Source organism: Oncorhynchus kisutch, linkage group LG24 (genome assembly GCF_002021735.2).
Source record: "Oncorhynchus kisutch isolate 150728-3 linkage group LG24, Okis_V2, whole genome shotgun sequence".
Classification (NCBI taxonomy): Eukaryota; Metazoa; Chordata; class Actinopteri; order Salmoniformes; family Salmonidae; genus Oncorhynchus; species Oncorhynchus kisutch.
Window position 1 is genome coordinate 24,913,689 of NC_034197.2, and position 23,009 is coordinate 24,936,697.

The window sequence follows — 23,009 nt, forward strand, 5'->3', positions numbered from 1 at the left end:
CTCTGGACTCCACAGTGTGTTGAAAGTGTTCCACAGGGATGCTGGCCCACGTTGACTTCAATGCTTCCCACAGTTGTGTCAAGTTGGCTGGATGTCCTTTGGGTGGTGGACCATTCTTCATACACACAGGAAACTTTTTAGTATGCAGAATCCAGCTGCATTGCAGTTCTTGGTACACTCAAACCGGTGCGCCTGGCACCTACTACCATACCCTGTTCAAAAGCACTTCAGGTTGTCGTTTTGTCTTGTCCATTCACCCTCTGAATGGCACACAGACAATCCATGTCTCAATTATCTCAAGGCTTAAAAATCCTTCTTTAACCTGTCTCCTCCCCTTCTTCTACACTGATTTTAAGTGGATTTAACAAGTGACATCAACAAGGGATCATAGGTTTCCCCTGGATTCAACTGGTCCGTCTATGTTATGGAAAGAGCAGGAGTTCCTAATGTTTTGTACACTCATCATAGCACATCAACTGCATGCTTGGCGTGTAACAAAGCAACAACAACCCAACATCGAGATACAGTATACTACAGTTGTCGCTACTGTGCGTCGGTCACACATATGACACATCTAAAATGTCACCCTATTCTCTTTACAGTAGTGCATTACTTTTGAGCCCTACATTTTCCCATAGACTCCACAGAGTGACAGGTGGTTTGGTGTACGTGTGTAGTCTGAAGGGGCGCAGATGTAGGTTGGTGGTTCACACTGTACAGTCACACTGTGCCTGACCACAGCTGGGTCTGCCATCAAATGTGTAGTGTGTGTGTACCGTATAATGTAGAGGAATGTAGCTATAATAGTCGTCAGCTGAGAGTGTGTATGCGCGTGCCATCTGCTCACATGTTTGCGTAGTGTGTGTGTGTGTCTGTGTATGCGTGGGGTTGGTCTCTGTGTGTGTGTGTGCACGCATGACTCACCTGTCTGTGGGCTGCGGGGCTTGGCTCCCAGGTAGGCCAGGTTGACGTTAGCCTTCCTCCCGTCGACGATGGGGTTGGGGTCTTTACATGCCCGTTCTGTCGACCCCCTGTCCATCATAGTCACCTGACAGGAGGAAGGAACACACAGGTTTACAATTCAAGAAGTGACCAATATCAATTTTATAAAATACTTATCCCATAACTTGTATCTCACCAATAAATTCCTGTATTCCCTATTATGTTTGAGCACTAGTCCTGGATCCATATAGATAGAAAGTTCCTGTGTGCATTTAACAATGTGTGACATTATGACCTAGCATACTGACCTATCACAGAAAATGGTGGGTGTCTGGGTGTGCAGGGAGGGGTTCTTCCAATTATATTATTATTTTACTAACAGCGGGATGCTAAATAAGAGCCATCACCATCATGGTACATCAAAACACACACATTCAGTGTCTTTCTCACACACACACACACACCTGTGACCGCATCTATTACAATTATATTACATTATTAGTAATAATAATAATACAATTATATTACATTATTAGTAATAATAATAATACAATTATATTACATTATTAGTAATAATAATAATACAATTAATTTGTATAGAGCTTTTCATTACAGAGTTCTCAAAGATCTACTGAGAAAAACATTATGTATGTACAATAAAGACAACATACATTTAGATTCAAGACAGGTAAAATAGCAAGTGGGTTAGGTGCTAAATATACTGAACAGAAATGTAAACACATGTAAAGCGTTGGTCTCAGGTTTCATGAGCTGAAATAAAAGATTGCAGAAATGTTCCATATGCACAAAAAGCTAATTTCTCTTTAATTTTGTAGAAAAATGGGTTTACATCCCTGTTAGTGAGCATTTCTCCTTTGCCAGGATAATCCATCCACCTAACAGGTGTGGCATATCAAGAAGCTGATTAAACAGCATGATCATTACACAGGTGCACCTTGTGCTTGAGACAATAAAAAGCCACTCTAAAAATGTGACATTTTGTCATAAAACACGTCACAGATATCTCAAGTTGAGGGAGCGTGCAATTGGCTTGCTGACTGTAGGAATGTCCACCAGAGCAATCAAATGTTCATTTCAGCACCCCTGCCCAGTAATGTGAAATCCATAGATAAGGGCCTTTATTTCAAATGGACTAATTTCCTTATTTAAACTGTATGTAACTCAATAAAATCTTTGAAATTGTTGCATTTATATTTTTGTTCAGTATACATTTTAGATTGGGACTAGGACTATGAAAAAGACATTCTGCAGAAGTGAATTTTAAGGCCCGTTTTAAAGGTTCTGACTGATGGAGAGGCTCTCAGATGGTCAGGGAGAGCATTCCATAGGGGCAAGGGAGCAGAAGGCTCAGAATGCCATAGTTCTGAGACATGTCTTGAGGACTTGAAGCAGTAGAGTGGCTGGAGCAGAGATTGCAAAGTGGCTCGCTGAATGAGATGAGGTCACTGATGTTGAGTTAGGCCAGGATCTTGGTGATGTGGTCTGACCTCTTGGTCCTGATCAGGACCCTGGCAGCACTTTTCTGGATTAGTTGGAGGCTCCCAAACAGCGCATGGCTAAAGATTAAGGCATGGATGAGTTTCTCTGCATCTGGCTGGGAAAGTGATGGTATGACCTGGGAAAAGTTTTTAAGATGGCAAAATTATGTTTCGCATATTTGTTTTATGTGGGCATCGAAGGACAGAGAAAGATTCAACTTGACTCCTAGGTTGTAGATGACAGAGGACAAGCGGATGGCCTGGCTGTTGATTGTAGGGCAGATGTTTCCAGCACTGATGACCTGCTTGGGTGTCAAAATAAGCATAGCCTCTGTCTTGCTACTCTTCAACTGGAGGAAGTTCTCTTTCATCCATTCCCTGATGTCCTCTAGGCAGCTGCTGAGTTTTGCTAGGGCAGGAATGGTGTCCGGTTGGTTGTTAATGTAAACCTGGGTATCGTCGGCGTAGCAGTGGAAGTTGATATTATAATCTCTTCGGATTAGGTTGAGAGAGAGCATGTAAATTAAAAACAGGATAGGCCCCAGCACTGACCTCTGTGGAACACCGGATATGACTGCAGACTCCTCCGATCTGGCCTCTCCAATAGGGATGTAAAACTTCCTATTGGAGAGGTAGGAGGAGAACCAGTTTAGAGCTGTTCCAGAGACAGCAGTGTGTTCTCTGAAACGCTGCAGGAGGATGAAGTGTTCTACGGTGTCAAAAGCAGCACTGAGATCTAAGAGGAGGAGGATGCTGGGAGATCCTGAATCAGCAGTCATTGGAAACTTTAACCAGAGATGTTTCTGTGCTGTGCAAGGGCCGGAAGCCAGACTGGAAAACCTTGTATAACTGATGACAGATGTGATTGAAGCTTTAGCAGTCTTATGGCTTGGGGGTAGAAGCTGTTCAGGGTCCTGTTGGTTCCAGACTTGGCACACCGGTACCGCATGCTGTGTGGTAGCAGAGACAACAGTCTATGACTTTTGTGGCTGGAGTCTTTGACAATTTTTAGGGCCTTCCTCTGACACCACCTGGTATAGAGGTCCTGGATGGCAGGAAGCTTGGCCCCAGTGATGTACTGGGCCTTACGCACTACCCTTTGTAGTGCATTGCGGTCAGCTGCCAAGCAGTTGCCATAACAAGCGGTGGTGCAGCCAGTCAAGATGCTCTCATGGTGCAGCTGTAGAACTTTGAGGATCTGAGGGCCCATGCCGAATCTTTTCAGCCTTCCGATGGAGAAGAGCCTTTGTCGTGCCCTCTTCATGACTGTGTTGGTGTGTGGACCATGATAATTCCTTAGTGATGTGGACACCAAGGAACTTGAAGCTCTTGAATACAAAACCTGGGGGGCTGATGGTTCTCACCCCCTTCCATAGACTTACACCATAATTATGAGTTTCTGACAACTTCCAGAGGCCATCCTCCAACCTATTGGAGCTCTAGCAGCATGAACTTACATGTTGTGCACCCAATCAAAGGATCAGAGAATGAATCTAGTAGTGAAAGCATAAGCTACAGTTATAGCTAGCACTGCAGTGCATAAAATGTGGTGAGTAGTTGACTCAGAGATAGAAAATAGTTGAACAGTTTTGAACAAACTAATTTCTTTAAAAATTAAGGAGAAGCAAGAGAGACAGCTAGCTATATTTTGTTTAAAAAAAAGGTCAGTTTCACTTAGCTAGCAAATGCAGCTATCTAGTTTAGGCTACTCAAATACCCGGCTCAAACAGAGAGGGATGCTATGTTAGCTAGCTGGCTATCCAACACTGGAACTCTTCCGTGTCAAGGTAAGCTTTTGGTTTTATACATTTATTGCCACCGGGGCCAGCCGGTGTAACTGCTAGCTGACTGTACTGCATGATTGTAGTGTGGTTACTAATGTGTTAGTTCAAGTAGCTATGTTGATTTTGACATTAGCTAATATGGTGACAATGATGTAGGCTGTGTGTAGCGGTTAGCAGTTATGATGTGAAGGTTTGTCTTGGAATGTTTTTTTTCTCCTGGTCACAGACAGCTGATGTGTTGTGCACTGAAGTACACAAGCAAAAAAAAAAAGGTGAGAGGAGAGCACAGAGATGCGAGAAGGAATTATACAACCAGAGAAATTATCATGCTGTTTGTATGTGGCTACTATGAAAGTGAACTGTGTTTGATCAGGGGCGTATTTACTCCACCGTTTCTGTTGAAAAACATGTCTTAAACAGAGCAAACATAACGAAACGGGGATAAACATACCTGAATTTGTCCGATAGAAACTCTCGTTTGCAGCTATTGAACTAATGATTACACCATAGATCAACTAGATGAAGGCAGAGTGTGCAAGTCAGTATTGAATGTGTCACTGTCTGTCACCTCGATTACTAAAATGTTTCTCTGGACCTGTGCATCTACACTGTAAACTTGAATTCTTAGGCTAAGTTGTAGCAACCTCATGATGGGTATAGGGAAAATGTGAATATCATGTAGTAGGCTAAATCTATAGATGTTACATTGAGCTGGGTGAATGAAAATCATCAATGCGCTGTAATGGAAGTAAGGCCATGCTCATTAAAAACATTATCGTTCTCCCTCATCTTAAAAGTCACCGACCGCCACTGTGGCAGAGTAGAAGGCTGATTGTGCTCCTTTTAAGGCAGCAGAGTAGCTTGCCTGGTGGTCTTTATAGGCCAGTAGTTGGACAGTGAAACCATCTTTCCTCCAATGTCTCAAGCTTACGGCTAGGAGTCTTCATTCTGTGCAGTTCATCAGTGAACCAAGGAGAGTGTTGGAATGTTACTTCACATGTGTTTTCAGAGGCAAGGACGTTCAGGGTATTACTCAGAGTGCTGTTATACAGATTGACAATATCATCGAGGGCCAGCTCACTGCAGTCAGCCTCAAAGGTGAAAGAGGAATGGGTTAAGTTTCCTCAGGTTGCAGAATGTAATGGGAGCGGAGAGGAGTTTGAGAGGTCAGAGACAGTGTCACAGCCTTGATTTCAGAGACGCCTAGCTCGATGACATCCAAGTCAGAGGCAGGGACATCGCCAGTGATAATGAGGTCCAATGTGTATCCATGGTTGTGGATGGGAACATTTACATATTGCACAAGGTTTAGACAAGGGATGGGCAACTGTGATGGGGGTGGAGGCCACAAAACATCTGAACTCAAGAGGGGCTGTAGTTGCTCACGGGTCTGCGTACCCACATCTTTTAAAGTTAATGTCGTGCAATTCTACTCATTTTTCCATAGGGTGGGGAGAAATGTTTGCAGTTTTGAATATGATATCCAAGTGAGACAAACAATATAAATTGGGGGCCCTTGTTCGGTAATTTGACCATGATAACACGTTTAGATAACTGGCCGCTAAACTAACTTAGCAATCTACAAAATTTTAGCTGACATGGGCTAATTGATTGACAATCAGTGACTGACATAAGAGGAAAACTGCTGATGCACAACCAAACTTTTTGTTTTGGGGGAGGGTTGGGATTGATCCGAGGGCCTTCAAAAGGGGGGGGGGGGGGGGTGATAGGATTTGGTTGTTTACATTTAAGAGCAATGTACTCAAGACTGAAACTCAGCAACAGCCAGTGGGTTTAAAATAAAGCAGTCTGTATAAAACAGCAAGGCCTCCACCGTGGCTGTGTGCCCTTTCAATGTATTTGCATTCAGGCAGAGCTGATTCATTAAGATGGTAAGTTTACCTCGCTGTGCCATGTTTCAGTGAGGCAGATCTTGTCAAAGTCATTATCAGAGACACTTATACAGAAGAGGAGACTTTGTTAATAAGGGTTGCAGAGTGTAAAACATGTTTAGTCATTGGTGGAAACAGTGTCATTACATTTTGGTTGGTCTACTGTGCTCTGTACTGACTGTATATGCCTTGGAGTGGGTGACTTCATTTACCTGAGGGTCAGCCTGCAGAACTGGCAAGTGAGTGTACACAATAGATTCATTTTCTGATCAGTTTCCTACTGCCTCGTCGTCCTCATGTTTTCCAGAAGATCCCTCCTGTATTTGCATAAGGCTGTTATTGAGCTCCTTGCACAAGGTTGTTTTAATCTGTTCAAAATGTCTGAGGAAATTGTGTGTAGTGGAGGAAAGTTGCTGCCATTTCTTCATCTTTGGTCCATCCTTCGGTCCAGGAGAGATGAGAGGAAGATCTAGGCTCGTGTTCGAATCCAAACACTTAGCTAATTGATTGGAGAAGTAGGCTACTATATTTTCTAGTTGAACGTTTTTTGGTTAAGATAACTAGCTTAGCTTTAAAAAAATAAAAATAAAGTTGATAATTATAATGCACATAAAAAAACACTTACAACAAATAACTATAGATACATTCACAGGAGTAAACTATCAAGGCTGCCACTGGGTGCCATGGCAACCAGTACAGGAAGAGTATTCACAAACTGCTAATAAATGAGGTGAGGTGAACTGAAAAATGCTATTAGTAACAAAGTCCAGTCGCCAAATAGTATAAGGCATTGATATCACTGCATTATTCTTTTGCTTTTATTTCACGGCACCAAACTATGGGGGTCTATGCTAACAGTGGCTGTAATGTGGATGGGTTGATTGAGGCTGTTGGGGGAATTAGACTGCTATGGGAAGTCAGGGGTGAAATGGGCAGACTGTATAGGTTGGAGAAGATAGAACCTGGCTAAACTCATCAACATGTGTATGAACAGGGAGGCAGGGAAAATATGCATTGCTTTAACTCCCCTCATTGCTCTCGTCTGTCTTCTTATCTGTCTCTCTCACTGACCCTCTCCCTCCCCCCTCTCATTACCACACACAGCTTGGCAGAGGGGGGTGGTGTGTGTGTGTGTGTGTGTGTGTGTGTGTGTGTGTGTGTGGGGAAGTCAAAATAGAACTGCAGCCTTATCTCAGAGCACCAACTGACATGTCACACCTCTGTGACCAGGGGGGACTGCATTCTGCTGACACACAACCTCCCCCAGAGGGAGGGAGAGAGAGCTAGGGAGGAGGGAAAACAGAGGGAGATAGGAAGGAAAAGGGGGAGAGATCCTTCAGGCCCAGTAACTGATGCATTTGCTGCATTAGGTCTCTCCTCAGCCATTCTGTTTTGAACTGAGTAAATACACTACCGTGCCTATGAATGCAAAATATTTCAGGGCAAATAAAAGCCTCCCGCTTGACCATCTCACATTCTTTCAGCTCTTATTCATTATGCACATATATTTGCTGTTGTTACACAGTGTGTGTGTGTATAGATAGAGAGAGAATGGGTGTTTGGAAGTGGAGGGGGTTGTTGTTCAGGACTCGGGAGATAATTGATGTTATGCTTTTAAAGGAATAATCTACTCATGCTAAAACACATGACTGCAAAACCACACACACTTGTTAGTTGAACAACGTGTCAGTGTTACACCAAATGAAGACCCATGCTCTTTGCCGATTACATGAGCACAGAAATGTCAGCAGCACATGTACATGTCCATCCAGGACACAAAGGTTAGAAAATACAATGTAAAGGAAAAGTAATGGTTACAGTAGAGTGTAGGATATGTGCAGTGGGCCCAGCCTACCTGGTAAAACAACTGCAACTGTTGCCTCACTTTCTTTATGGGCTCATTTCAAGGTGTTTGGGTAAGAATTACAGTGGCCTATTCAGGGTGGCTAATAGGTTGTGAAAGTATTCTGTGGTAGATAATGAAATGTGTGTAGGTCTTTTAATGCACTTCCATCATTGTTTACAATGCAATACGTTTGTTAATAGGTTTTTTGTAATATAAAAAGTGGCAACAAAATAAAGTGTTACGAAAGTAACACAAACGGTTACAAAATAACTGACACATCGCCAGACAGTCTGTCGCACGTCTCACGCATTTCAGTACCTTACCCTCACCCCTTCCTGTACAATACCAAAGAACATGGCATGAGCAGAAAACAACAGTCAGCCATTCAAGCGCTCTGTCCTGTCAAAAGAAAGGTTATGCCGAATTTTGAGGTATTGCACAGTGTCTTGTTAGCTGAAGTAGACTACACTTACAAATCCGTATCCTCGGGATTTCCCGGTTTGTCTGTCCGTTATCACAACGGCCTCGTCAATATCCCCGAACATCTCGAAGTATTTTCGAAGGGATGCGTCGTTTGTATGATAAGGTAAACCGCCGACAAATATCTTAGTGAAAGTAGTGTCTTTCTGAATAGTGGGATGCATTGTCTCCAGACCTCTGTTAACAAATTGATGATAAAGCGTTGGTCCACTAGTGAGTTCGAATGGAAAACCTAAACCGTCTATGGGGGAAACACAATAGGTGGTATATCAAAGTTCTAAACAACTAAATGGCCGTTCGAGAGATGGAAGCTTTAAATGCGCATTGGTTTTTCTCAAGCGCCCAAAATCAGGCTTGATTCGTCCAGTCTGTATCGAAGCAAAATTACGTCCTTATTCCATGCGTTGAGTTATATCCCAGCAGCGCTATTGTTGTAACAGGCTGGATTTAAGTCTCTTCTTGACAGGTGTCTTGCCTACTCCTTCGGAATATCTCAGGTAGGGGGTGGTGGGGGAAGTATTTTCTAGGCGAGTTTCAAACACGCCCACTCACATTTTGGCCAATACATAACCGGAGCGTCCTAGGTTTAGCGACACCCCCTGTCAATGTTTGTTTTGAAGTGTGCTGACCTATATCTGAGGCTGGCTTATTCATAGTTAATGAGTTGCTGACCATAAAACATCACATTCACTTTCCATTTTTAAGGGCCACAACAAGCGAAAAAGTCTTGTTTCGAGACAGCGCACATGAAAGGGTCAATAGGGCATAGGGGTGAGAGGAAATTGATGTGGTTAAAGACAAAAGTGCGCACCAGGGGTGACCAATCACAGGAAAAATTGAAGATGAAAGGATTTTTGTGATGTTTCTTTTCTTCGTTTTGGACTTCAGTTAAGTTTTTTTGGTGCTGTTCTCGCACACACATTTTTTTTCTGGAGGCAAGCCAAAGTTAGGAGACGAAGTCTACGCCCTTCGTCTGTGATTGGTCAACAGTACAGATTCAGAAGCAAGCAGATCCCACACTCCAAATGACCTCAATGTTGCCACTTCTCCAGCCTCCTGTACCCTCCACCTTCCTCTCAAAACCTCATACAACCCCCTCCCTCGCAATCAGAGACCCCCTCACCTCCTCTCTCACCCTCTCACCTCTGGCTCCTAGTTCACGCAGACCCCCAGTCTCCAGACATCATTTGTACCCAGATGATAAGTGCCCCTATTCTTCATCATCTAGTCCAGTGACCAAACCCCAGTTCTCATCCCCTTCTCTCTGGCCAAGCTAACTCGGAACTTAGAAACTTTCACTCGTTATGAAAAACACAACACACACAATGTAATGTTTAAATAGAAATTTGTATTTACATCAATATTAACATCAAGAAACAAGTAAGAAAAAAATGCAACAGTAATTTACATCCTGAAATTATGACTGTATATTTTCCCAAGCATTTTATATTTTCTTCCCCTCTCTTTTCATTTAAATCAAAGGATAAATCGAGAGGGATACTTTTTTTAAAAGCAAAAGCACAGAACATAGTTCTTTTGAATATTCGGTAGATCAATCTTTTTCAATATACTTCATCAAGACTGAAAATTCACTCTAGGCTATTCCAAAATGTTTCCATAAAACAGCTTGAAGACATTCTCCATTGTGTTAAAAGATAGATAGCGATCCGTCATCTTCAGAGTCCATGGGATAGTTTTGTATCACCACACAGGTTAGTGCCACTAAAGAGCTTCTTCTCTGAGTGGTCAATCTCATGAAATAACCGTTTCCAGCACCACAACTTAGAACTGGCCATAGATTTTAAGAGATAAAACAAAGAAACAAAAAAACAACAATCACAAACAAGATTAAAATCACTTCAGCAGAACCAGACCCATGTTAACTCTGTTTTGTAGGAATGGGAATACATAAATTCAAACATATTCTATGTAGGGTGTGCAGCCGAGAAATGCACACATGAATAGCTTACTTGCACCATCTAGGACCGGGTTCTAAGCACTGCAGAATGACAAAACACAAATCTTTGGATTGAGCACATCTTAAAAAGATTTCTCACAAAGCTTCACAGAAAATGTTACAAAATCAAGGAAAAATCAAGGTTCAACATAAAATCATGTAAAATGTCCCCAAATAACCTTCAAGGATCAGACAGAGAGAGGGAGGGAATCCAAATCACCATCTAGTGTAGCCCGACAGCCTCCCTAAATATGAGCTGACTTCAAAAAGTAAAGCCACAAATAGAACCAACCGCAGTGTTGAAGACCGTAACACAAAAACCTACATACAGTAAAACTGACCACCACAACCCAGCATCTGTGCCCAATCGAAGGGAAGAAAAGCAGTATTGATATTGCAATGGCTTTTGGGTGGTCTTTAATAGCCTATCTGTGAGCACATAGTTGCTGCTAAGTAGCCTAGCCAATAACAGAGTATGGAATTATAAGGAATGGAACTAGAGCCATTGAACTCATAGGGCCCTATCTAAAAATATCAATCCACACACTGGTAAGAAACATGGACCCCCCTAAGTCTAACACAATCACATGTCACCTCTTTTAGGCATTGTGTGTGTTTGTTTGCTCTTTTGAATTAAACATCTATTGATAGAAAATGACAGGATCACACAAGCACCTCTAAATCTATGCAAATGCCTTTGAAAAAGAGAAATATATGATTTATAGATCACACATTTTAAAAAGTGCTTCTGAAAGAACAAAAGATGCAGTTGTAGCTTTCTGAGGCAAACTGAACCAAAGTTTTTCAGTTTTGATCAAAGAAAGACCCCCTTCCTTTTGTATTGAAAATAAAAGTTATTTTGACCTACGACAGAATAATAAAATTATACTTTAAATATCAAGCCTTACAATCTCTGCAAAAACAGTATGTGACCTACAAAAGCATATATTTATATATATATAATACATTTGAAGCGTATTTACATTTGTATTCACAGACAAAAGCAAAAATTCCAAATGAGACGAGTCACATCCTAATACTGCAGTACCATCGCTTTGAGTAAATGGTGCTTCACTTTGCCCTCACAGGAGAACCAAGAGGAAGGATTATTGCTAGAAATCTGCATAAACATACACTAAAATTGGGGGAAACCCTTTCTTTCACAGTGTGTGGATTACTTTAGGAATCAACTCATTCATTAACTGGCAACACATCTCTATTAAGTGTTCCATGAGGTAACCAAGATGTAAATCTTACAAATTCCTCCTTAAAAATACAATATACACATTCGTTTTTAAAATGCTTATTTACATTTATGAATAGATGTATAAATATGAGGGTAACTGTGCACTCTGAAATAGGTCAGTACATTTTAAGGATCTACTTTAATAATCTGAACCTTTTTCATCCACTAACATCCCCATAATCAACACACTGCAGAAGAAAGTGTTCTACAAAATCTGTGCTTACTGCCTTTCCATTGGTTAACCATTTAGAATAATGATCGTCACAGTAATCCATTTCTAATCATAATAGTCTCCATCCTCTGACAAACACAAAAATAAAATAAAAACTTAACAAGATTTGCTGTTATGCATTAATTCTTGGGTAAAGGCCTCTATGACCAATAAATATTGCCACAATCATTTTGACGACAGCCTTTCCGTAAAGTGCAATCACAGCCAACTAGAATTAATTTCTGTCGTACCTTAACCCAGTCTCCTGCAGGTCCACTGTGTATGTATGCTGCCTCTTAATTACTTACAGCACCAGTCAAAAGTTTGGACACACCTACTCATTCCAGGGGTTTTCTTTATTTTTACTATTTTCTATTTTGTAGAATAACAGTGAAATAACTCATATGGAATCATGTAGTAACCAAAAAAGTGTTAAACAAATCAAAGTATATTTTAGATTCTTCAAAGTAGACACCCTTTTCCTTGATGACAGCTTTGCACACTCTTGGCATTCTCTCAACCAGCTTCACCAACCTGGAATGCTTTTCCAACAATCTTGTAGGAGTTCCCACATATGCTGAGCACTTGTTGGCTGCTTTTCCTTCACTCTGTGGTCCAACTCATCCCAAGCCATCTCAATTGGGTTGAGGTCGGGTGACTGTGGAGGCCAGGTCATCTGATGCAGCACTCAATCCCTCTCCTTCTTGGTCAAATAGCCCTTACACATTCTGGAGGCGTGTTGGGTAGCCATCCTGTTGAAAAATAGATGATAGTCCCGCTAAGCGCAAATCAGATGTGATGACGTATCGCTGCAGAATGCTGTGGTAGCCATGCTGGTTAAGTGTACCTTGAATTCTAAATAAATCACTGACAGTATCACCAGCAAAGCACCCCACACCATCACACCTTCTCCTCCTCCTTTGGACTCATCAGACCAAAGGACAGATTTCCACCGGTCTAATGTCCATTGCTCGTGTTTATTGGCCCAAGCAAGTCTCTTCTTTTTATTGGTATCCTTTAGTAGTGATTTCTTTGCAGAAATTTGACCATGAACACCTGATTTATGCTGTCTCCTCTGAACAGTTGATGTTGAGATGTGTCTGTTACTTGAACTCTGTGAAGCATTTATTTGGGCTGCAATATCTGAGGATGGTAACACTAATGAACTTGTCCTCTGCAGCAGAGGTAACTCTGGATCTTCCTTTCCTCTCTGACCTAAAGGTTAAATCATAAAAGTAATGATGGACAGTCGTTTCTCTTTGCTTATTTTAACATAATATGGACTTGGTCTTTTACCAAATAGGACTAGCTTCTGTATACCACCTCTACCTTGTCACAACACAACTGATTGGTTCAAACGCATTAAGAAGGAAAGAAAGTTCACAAATGGACTTTAACAAAGCACACCTATTAATTGAAATGCATTCCAGGTGACTACATCATGAAGCTGGTTGAGAGAATGCAAAGAGTGTGCAAAGCTGTCATCAACTCAAAGGGTTGCTAATTTGAAGAATCTCAAATAGAAAATATAATTTGATTTGTTTAACACTTTTTTTGGTTACTCCATGATTCAATATGTGTTATTTCATCGTTTTGATGTCTTCACTATTGTTCTACAATGCAGAAAATAGTGTTAAATAAAGAAAAACCCTGGAATGAGTAGGTGTGTCCAAACTTTTGACTGGTGTTGTACTTCTGAATTGACTATATGCTATTGACTACATGTCTGCTCATCAGTATAGTAATATAGCTTATAGAGGTAGAAGTTGCCCCTAACCACAGATCTAGGACCAGGGTTCCCTAATCTTAATCATTAGGAGGATGTGAAAATAGCTGACCATGTATCAGTGATTACAATCAACTCCCACCTTCTCCAACAATGGACTATATATATCATTCATTAAGTGTGGATTCAGAGACTGGATGGGATGTATGGTCTGCATACACGGTGGTCCTCCAGGACCAGAACTAGGAAACACTGTCTTCTCTCATAGCGTTCCAAAGCAGAGAGAGAATTCCCATGGCCAGGGGTGAACTTGGCATGATGGTAGTCACATCCCACGAGAGGATGTCTTCTAATTTCGATCCGTCAGTTTGTGTATGTGTGTGTTTGTGTGTCACAGTGTGTCTTTAGATACATGGATGTTTTGGGGTGTGTGTGTGTTGGTGTGTGTCATAGCATGTCTCATGTACAAGAAGTGAGAGTAGAATAGTGTGTCCTCTGTCTATTTTCCTCCAGCTGTGAGACTGCCAACACTTGCCTCGAGTCCAGAGAGCAGCACCCCCAACTGGTGGGAGTAGAGTACTACACACACACACACACACATCACTGCACTCATCTCTCTGAAAGGATCACAGTGAGTCTGTTCTGTTCCACCACACTCGTTGGTCTCAGGTTCAGCAATATTTCTGTAAGGAAGAGAGGTAATGGGGTTAGTTTGGAGACATTGTGTGTGTGAGTACATAAATATTGATAACACTCATGCCTACTGTACGTGCCAGCCAGGTCACCCATGATACAAGTCAGTTTTCGACATACATCCATGTCTGTCGGCGCCAAGAGATGACATGGAAACCGGCCACTAGGAGCAACAACCTTCAAGTAGGTTTGGGTTTTGCTAGGGCGTTGTGGACAGGGATGGTGGACTGGCATAAGCATCTGCTTCTGATTCCAAAGGTTGCAAGTTTGAGCTATAGAAAGTTGGTTTTTATATTTTGTTTTAAGCCTACCCCACACCGTAAGCATCTGCCTCTTATCCCAAAGGTTGCAAGTTCAAATCCAGCTATAGAAAGTTGTTTCTGATATTTCTGTTTTAAGGCTATACCAAACCTTAACCCTAACCATAACAATTTGGAGTTAATGCCTAAACTTAACCTTAAACACTTAGAAATTAGATTTTTGGAACAACTTCGAAATTTGAGAATCATGGATGAACGTCTAATTCTGACCTGAGACAGAGCTGGTAGGTACGTTCATGCGTGCACACACACACACACACACACACACACACACACACACACACACACACACACACACACACACACACACACACACACACACACACACACACACACACACACACACACACACACACACCATTTAGAACAGCGGTGTACCTGATCAGGCCCCATCGGCATACGTCCCATCACCATGGGGTTCATCCCCATCTGCCCCATATGCCCCCCCCCTCCATTGGAAGGCATGCCCCCATTCATCATCATGCCCCCGTACTGTCCTGGGTTGCCCGTTTGGACAAACTGCTGCTGCCCCGGGTTGCCCTGTTGGGAAAACTGCTGCTGGGGGTACGAGCTGGAGAGACAGGGAGGGAAGGAGGTGGGTTAGTTGGTTACGAATGTTGTCACTGGTTGTTGTAGGTTATTTCTCTCTCCCTCCCTGCTACACACACACCTGTTACGGGCCATGCCTCCCTGCGACCAGCCCTTCATGTCAGTGCTCTGGTACATGGGTCCGCCCTGGGGATGCTGTTGCATCATGGGATTCTGAGGACCCAGGCGGCCTGACATCATGGTGCTGGGGGGACTGCTGCCCGCAGGGCCAAACGACGGGTCACCCTGCTGGGCCATACCTGAAGGAACATGTTACATAAGCAATGGCATGTGAACGCAAGCACCTACACCCAATTAAGTGATAATGCCTTCAAAGCCAGGGATTGGAGGATATTGGCACAGGTGTTGTTAAGCACCGTGCCAATATATCCTCCAAACACCGGCTTTGAGGGCATTATCACTTTTATTCAACAGGTTACCAACATTGTCAAATAATGATAAATGTTCATTATAAACACACACACATTCCATGTCCCACTGTAAGTACAAAACTCACCACTAGGAAGCAGAAACACTCTGTGGCCCTTCAGGTCAAACAAACTCAAACTCACCGTAGTTTCCCCCGTAGCCAAACTGCTGGGGGCTCAGGTTGGGGCCTCCCATAGGGGTGTCCATGCCGGCGGGGGCGGTGACGTTGGGAGGGGGGCTGAACCCCCCTGCAGCGGCCACTGCTGCCGCCTGCTGCTGTTGCTGTTGCATTAGCATCATCATCCTCTGTCTCCTCATCTGCATGGTCACCATCTCCCTGCTACGCTGGGCCATCATCTGGGCATTCAGGAAGCCAGGCTGGGGACGGGGAAGGGGTATAGTGAGTGTGTGTGTATTTAGATTTATGTCTGTGTGTACTGTACAACAAGGAAAGGTTATGCCTAAGTGGCTCCCATATGCTAGTTTGTGTGTGTGTGTGTGTGGAGGAAAGGGGAGTGCCTACCTGTCCTCCCATGCTAGGCTGCATACCCGGCCTCAAGCCAGGGTTGCCTGCTCCAGGGTTCTCCATCTTCATGGCCATCCCCTGCCGAGTCTGACTCATAAACTGAGGGAGGGAGGAAAGAATAAGCTGTCAGCATAAAGTCCTATGTGAGTTTATCAGTCTGTCTGTGTCTGTGTCTCCTACCTGTTGGCCCTGTAGTCTCTGCGCCAGCTGGAGCCTCATGGGTTTGGTGGCGCTCATCATCCTGGGTCTCATCATGTTAGCACGGGGGTGACCCATACCCCCCATGCCTCCCATCCCTGGGAAGCTGCCCCCTGGGCCCATCTGGGAGAGCATGGGGCCGAAGCCCCCCTGTTGGGGCTGGCCCTGCATAGGGCTCCCCCCGTAGGCTGACTGCATGGCCATTGAGGGGGGTCCGGGGTAGCCCTGGCCGTACAGAGGCTTCTGCTCCAGCACTATGGAAGGATCCTGGCCGGGGAAGGGCTCACCATGCTGCTCTGGCCCCTGGCCCTGGCTGACCAAGTCGGGGATGCCCAGGGCCCGGTCGATCTCCTCCAGTGCGATGCCATCCGTGTTGTTGAGCAGAGAGTCCAGCTGGTCCAGCAGCGCCCGCTCATCACTCTGGCCCTCGCTGGTGGTGGGCGGAGCCAGGAGCTCATCCAGGGCGTTTCCAAACTGACGCCTGAAACACACGCATGGAGAACTGTTAATTGTACGACATAATGGCATTGGCTGACAATTGTCCTGGTATAAATCATATATTATTAAAACTATTATTTAGATATAAGAGCAGGGGTCAGTGCATTTTAATGGAGGGCAACAGGGTTAGTTTACCTGCTGTGGTTTCCCTCCATACCCATCACACTGTCAGACCAGGACGGAGACTGGTTGGGCTGGACCTGCTGACCGAACGGACTCATCCCCATCTCACCAGAACCTCCTGCACACACACAACACACATTAACCAGATATTCTATCTCAGAATCAATACAGATTACATACACATATAGACACGTGCATACAGACCGACATCCCAGCGATTACATCCGCCATCTTCATTTTATGAACTAACGCACACCCACACACACAAACACGTACCCATGTCCATTAGCTGTTGCTGCAGCATGGATCTGGTGCCAGGAACACTGTTGGACCTTCCCACCATGGGCCCTCCCATCATGCCTTTGGAGTTGTAGTCCATACCAGGACGGCTCATGGAGGGGTGACCGGCTGAGCCCACAGGGCTGGCGCAGGAGCGGGGCATCCCCCAATCCCCTGACCCCCCCATGGGAGAGCGCTGGGAAACCCCCATGCCCCTGTTCATCGGCCCTGGGGGACACAAAACACACACAGATGAGATCTTTTTTCAAAGCAGCAATGACAGACTGAAACCCAGACTTAGATAGTAGGGGAAAGAGCAAGACAGAGGAAAGACAAATGTCAGCAGCGCATGAAAGAGAGTGAAATAACTAAATAAGTTACTTGTTCCAACGCCTCGCGGACAAACACCCATGTTCCCTGGGTATCCTTCTGGGCTGCCCATCATGTTCTCTTGTTTGATGAGCATGGGGCGCCTCCCCACCACTCCAGGCTTGGCGTCTGCTGACATGGCCCTCTGGAAGGGCCCTCGTGGGCCAGGGGCCATCCCCGAACTCCCTGAACACACACCCAGAGGGACACAGCAGATAGAACAGGTACATGTTAGTCTGGTGTCCAGATTCTCTGAGGAGGTTACTTTTTCAGCTAGGCCTAAAATGTTTTTCATCAACACGCTCAATGTGAACAGTCCTACCTTGCAGGTTCTCGTCGAGGCAACCCTGGGCCTTGTTCCCTCCTCCTCCTCCCTGCTCGGGGTAGAACTCAGAGCCAGAACCCCTCAAACCTCCCAGGATGGACTCCAGGTTGTCCAACTGGGAAGAGATAGATACACATGTATCAGCAACAACACAGTATCACACAACCTACAGAGGTTAAGCACTTCATAGTAATGAAAATGTTCAAAGTGAAGGCCAATGGGCAACGTGTTTATTAGTAGGTATACTCATGAAATTGTAATAATCTACCAGTAATGTAATGATCTGACCACCAAACTGTGTGGTTACCTCATCAGGCGGCTCTGACTTGATCTTGCTCTCTGGGTGTTCAGCTGTTGGGCCAGGTCCAGCGCCAGGGCCTCTGGGTGGGGGGCCGGCAGTGGCTCCTGGGGGCCCCTTTCCTTCCAGCTCCTCAGGCTTGGGTTTCACATCCACTGGCTCTTTAGTATCATCCTTGTTGAGGAGGTAGTGGAGGAGAGCGTGGGTCTTCTCCTTCTTGGGGCTGTGCTGCTCTTGCTTAGGCTCTGTCACTCCTCCTGCTCCTCCAGCCCCCACCTCCCCTGGGACTTCCTGGCCACCCAGGGTCACCTTGCCAGTGGCCTCGGCTGTGATCTTGGCCACCTCATCGGGTGTGTTGCTGTTCTGCAGCAGCTTGTGGAGGATCTTGTGCTTCTCCTGCAGCGACGCCGTGTAGTGGGCAGAGGCCAGAGCATTGGCCAGAGCCGTGCCCGACGCCTGGCCCTGATTGGTGGAGGCTGAGGAAGAGGAGGATACTCCAGTAGAGGAAGGGCTGGAAATGCTTCCTATGGGGTCCTTAGTGTCGGACCCTGCTGGGGTGTTGCTGCTGCCTGGTGGGGGAGGTATAGAGGGCAAGGCGGAGCCAGTTCCCCCTAACCCCAGCTCCTCAGTGGGGGAGGTCAGCAGCTGCAGCAGCTTCTTATGGCCCTTACCGTCTGGGACTCTCCGGGTAGGTTCTGAGCTCACCCCAGCCTCGATGGCCCCCTCTCTGGGCTCCTTGCTGTCTGCCGGGGCCTGGCTGTCCAACCTGTCTCCGGAGCTCTCGGACTGGTGGTGTGGGTGGTGGTGATGGTGTTGGTGGAGGGGGTGCACGCTGGGCGCAGGACCCAGGCCTCCTGTTGGGCTTTTGGAGTCATCCGGGCCGGATTTGGCAGGGTGACTGGGCTGGGTGGACTGAGAGGAGGAGTGGACGCTGGGGGAGCTGTCTGGTTTGTTGGCCGGGGAGGGAGAGGTGAGGGTGGACGGGAGGGAGCTCCCGACCCCCTCGCTGATGGCCTGCAGGGCGTTGAGGGAGCTGCTGGAGAAAGAGGTGCTACCTCCTCCTCCATGAGGGCCAATGGGGGAGTGCATGTCTGGGACAGAAACAAAACACACGGTTAGAAACTGTACTACAACTTCTACAAACCAAAAACATTTTAAAAAATGCAAAAACCTAAGATTGATCATCTTGTGTTTTATGAAGCACAGCAAAACTATGGAAAGTTATAGTGTACCCCCCTGATTGACGTACCTCCAGGTGAGTACTGACTGGCACCCATCTTGGGGCTGCCTCGGTTTCGGGGGGACATCAGGAGCCCCTGCTGGGGGCCAATCATCCGGGGACTCCCCAAGGGGCTGTTCATACCCCCCAGTCCATACCCCCCACTGCTCTGGAAGGGGGGCTGCTGATGTTGCTGCTGGGGGTGCTGATGTTGCTGCATGCCAGGGTGGTTCCCTGGACCTGTGTGGTTCATCTGATGACCCATCTGATTCATCTGGCCCATCTGGTTCAACTGATTCATCTGATTCATCTGCATCATTCTGTTGCCCATGCCTCCCCTGCCGCCACCACCACCTCCATTCCCTCCGTACATTGAACCCCCTCCCATCTGTCCCATGTGGCTCTGTTCGTTCATGGGCCCGTAGCCCCGGTTCATACCCCCCATACCTCCACCAGGGGGCATGTTCATCTGGGCGTTGGGGTTGGGGCCCCCCATGCCCTGCTGCCTCATAGGCCCTGGCATCATGCCCCCGCCCTGGGCAGAGCGATAGCCATGCTGCTCCCTGGAAGAGAGGATGAGGAGGTGAGAAGGAGCAGGAGGAGAAAAGAGCATGTGAGAGAAGTAAGGTTATTATGACATCCTTGGTGCTCTACTCTTGTAAACGCTCAGATCCAGTCTACCAGAAGAGTCTCTTGAATAGTCAGAAGATGGAACTGAAGTACATACACACTGAAGAAAGTTATTTAAAGAATAAAAAAAGATGTTAATGAGAAAAGACTATCTATTCACAATGAGAACGAGGTGCTCTTCAATTCACTACACAACCTTACTTCTTCCAAGTGTTTTTTGAGACATGTCAAGCACAATAATTGTATATATTCCTTTTACTGAGAATGGAACAAAACCACCAGGTGGCCTGTGGGAATTCTCCACTGTGTGAAGCATCTATCTATACAAGCCTTCAGAGCTATCTGCCAAGCATAGGGAGGATGTTGTGGATATCAGTAGGCATCAGTTCCCTCAGCTGTGTGTGTGTCTGTGTGTGTGTACTCTGTGTCTTGCAAAGGTAGCAAGAATGTGTATAACTTGTTTTCTACCTCAGAAGGTGTGTGTGTGTGTGTGTGTGTGTACCTCTGTAGCAGGTGGGTGGATATGAAGCCCTGGGCCTCGTTGCTCATGGGGTGGCGATACAGCTTACTCTTGGTCTGGGCCGTAACAGGGGTTCCGTCCGAGAGAGAAAAACGGTACAGGGGGGTCTCAGCGTGACCCTGTAGGAAAGCTGTTGGGCCAAGGACAAGGGGGCAAATACAATGGGTTCATATCAAGATATGGAAGTGAAATATATATCAAAGAAGAGGTATAGGGTTGGTGGTATCATGACAGAAATGTCTCTTAGTGATGCCATTCATGCGTGTTTTTGGACAGGTATGTGTGTTTTGGAACAGGTTTGTGTGTTTTGGGACAGGTACCATATGCATGTGCGACTGCGTATAACAGGTGTGTGTATTGGTACAGGTGTGTGTGTGGGCGTACCCTCGTGATAATGGCGTTTGTGGGACCAGGGTTGTCCGTCACTGTGCTGTAGGAACATCTGGATACAGCGCCTCAGCAGATCCTCCCAGCCAGGACGCATTGACGCACGCAGCGAGTTCTGGTCTATCTGGATCAGCTTACCTGGAGGGAAGAAGAGGAGCTGGAGATTGTGGAGCATAGATAGTATATACCTATTGAAAGATATTGTGCAAGTTTTTTGTAAATGTATATACCTATTTAAGGATATTGTACCATTTTTGTACACACAAGGCTTCATTAAATCAAACTCTGCAACCAGGTTTGCAACACAAGTCAAAAACATAAATTGTGTTCTGGTCAGTCTCACCTGAGAGCTCGTGCCGGGTGTTGAAGCTCTCTGTTCTCTCTACAGCAGTCACACGACGGGCCACACAGATCATACACGACTGCAGGTCTAAGGAAGAAGGGAAATAGTTTAGCTACACATGCACATACATTAAGTTTGGGTTTGTGTGTGTGTGTCAGGTGTGTGTATGATATTGTGTGTGTGTTGTGTGTTTGTGTGTAAGATTGTGTGTGTGTTGTGTGTTTGTGTGTGTAAGATTGTATGTTTGTATGTCTCAGTCTGTCTGTGTGTGCGGGTGTCCGTACCTTCCCCCTCTTCGATCATGGCCTTGGGCTGGGTCAAGGCGAAGCATTGCATGGTCTCGTAGCGCGGCCCTCCTGGTCCCTCCTCCACAGGTCCGTGGGTGTGGCCAAACTTGACCAGCATGCGACAGGTGAAGGTGTGGCTCTTCTGACGTGGCGCCTCCCCACCCCAGGACACCCCATTAACTGTGGAGGACGAGACACACACATCAATATACATGTAGTACATACAAATATTTTAACAAGGAGTCTCATTGAGACCAATGTCTCTTTTACAAGGGAGCCCTGCAGGCACACAATTTACAAAATACTATAGAATACAAACACGATGCCTTCAGAAAGTATTCACACCCTTTGACTTATTCCACACACAGCCAGAATTCAAAATGGATTCATCTACACACAATACTCCATACAACTGACTAGGTATCCCCCTTCCCTTTCAATAATGATAAAGTGAAAACATGTTTTTAGAAATTTTAGCAAATGTTTAATTTACATAAGGATTCATACCCCTGGGTCAATATTTTGTAGAAGCACCTTTGGCAGCGATTACAGTTGTGAGTCTTCCTGGGTAAGTCCAGTGTAGATTTGGCCTTGTGTTTTAGGTTATTGTACTGCTGAAAGGTAAATTCATCTCCCAGTGTCTGGTGGAAAACAGACTGAACAAGCTTTTCCTCTAGGATTTTGCCTGTGCTTAACGCCATTCCATTTATTTTTTATCCTGAAGAACTCCCCAGATCTTAACGATTACAAACATAACCATAAAATGATGCAGCCACCACCATGCTTGAAAATATGGCGAGTGGTACTCAGTAATATATTGCATTGGATTTGCCCCAAACATAACACTTTATATTCAGGACAAAACGTTAATTGCTTGCCACATTTTTTTCAGTATTACTTTAGTTCCTTGTTGCAAACAGGACGTATGTTTTGGAATATTTGTATTCTGTACAGGCTTCCTTCTTTTCACTCTGCCAATTAGGTTAGTACTACAATGTTGTTGATCCATCCTCCGTTTTCTCCTATCACAGCCATTAAACTCTGTTTAAAAGTCACCATTAGTCACCAAAGTCAGCAGTGCTGACCTGTTGCAACCTCTGCAAACACTGCAATTATTATTATTATTATTTGACCCCACTGGTCATCTATGAACATTTGAACATCTTAGCCATGTTCTGTTATAATTTCAACCCGGCACAGCCAGAAGAGGCCTGGCCACCCCTCAGAGCCTGGTTCCTCTCTAGGTTTCTTCCTAGGTTCCTGCCTTTCTAGGGAGTTTTTCCTAGCCATCGTGCTTCTACATCTGCATTGCTTGCTGTTTGGGGTTTTAGGCTGGGTTTCTGTATAGCACTTTGTGTAACTTATATAAAAAGGGCTTTATAAATACAATTGAT

The 23,009-nt window shown here is 45.1% G+C and overlaps 2 protein-coding genes across 3 annotated transcripts in view; both read right to left on the minus strand.

Annotated features, from left to right (window-relative positions):
* Positions 1-8,934, minus strand: part of LOC109869844 (RNA-binding protein 38-like) — an 18,217-nt gene extending 9,283 nt beyond the window's left edge. Inside the window, exons 1-2 of the mRNA XM_020460115.2 lie at positions 8,437-8,934; positions 925-1,048 (exon numbers count right to left, since the gene is read on the minus strand). Of these exons, the coding sequence (XP_020315704.1) occupies positions 925-1,048; positions 8,437-8,607 (295 nt within the window). The 5' untranslated portion in view covers positions 8,608-8,934. The remainder of the gene's footprint in view (positions 1-924; positions 1,049-8,436) is intronic.
* An 837-nt stretch (positions 8,935-9,771) lies between these two features.
* The window catches only part of LOC109869436 (nuclear receptor coactivator 3), a 114,157-nt gene continuing 100,919 nt past the window's right edge, over positions 9,772-23,009 (minus strand). For both annotated transcript variants that reach the window (XM_020459599.2, XM_031804447.1), the window contains 16 exons: positions 21,613-21,795; positions 21,329-21,415; positions 20,983-21,123; positions 20,581-20,728; positions 19,479-20,011; positions 18,239-19,320; positions 17,929-18,046; positions 17,619-17,792; positions 17,235-17,465; positions 16,971-17,076; positions 16,320-16,818; positions 16,137-16,238; positions 15,757-15,991; positions 15,267-15,444; positions 14,975-15,167; positions 9,772-14,266 (listed from right to left, as the gene is read on the minus strand). In XM_020459599.2, coding sequence (XP_020315188.1) covers positions 14,255-14,266; positions 14,975-15,167; positions 15,267-15,444; positions 15,757-15,991; positions 16,137-16,238; positions 16,320-16,818; positions 16,971-17,076; positions 17,235-17,465; positions 17,619-17,792; positions 17,929-18,046; positions 18,239-19,320; positions 19,479-20,011; positions 20,581-20,728; positions 20,983-21,123; positions 21,329-21,415; positions 21,613-21,795 — 4,022 coding nt within the window. In that variant the 3' untranslated portion in view covers positions 9,772-14,254. The remainder of the gene's footprint in view (positions 14,267-14,974; positions 15,168-15,266; positions 15,445-15,756; positions 15,992-16,136; positions 16,239-16,319; positions 16,819-16,970; positions 17,077-17,234; positions 17,466-17,618; positions 17,793-17,928; positions 18,047-18,238; positions 19,321-19,478; positions 20,012-20,580; positions 20,729-20,982; positions 21,124-21,328; positions 21,416-21,612; positions 21,796-23,009) is intronic.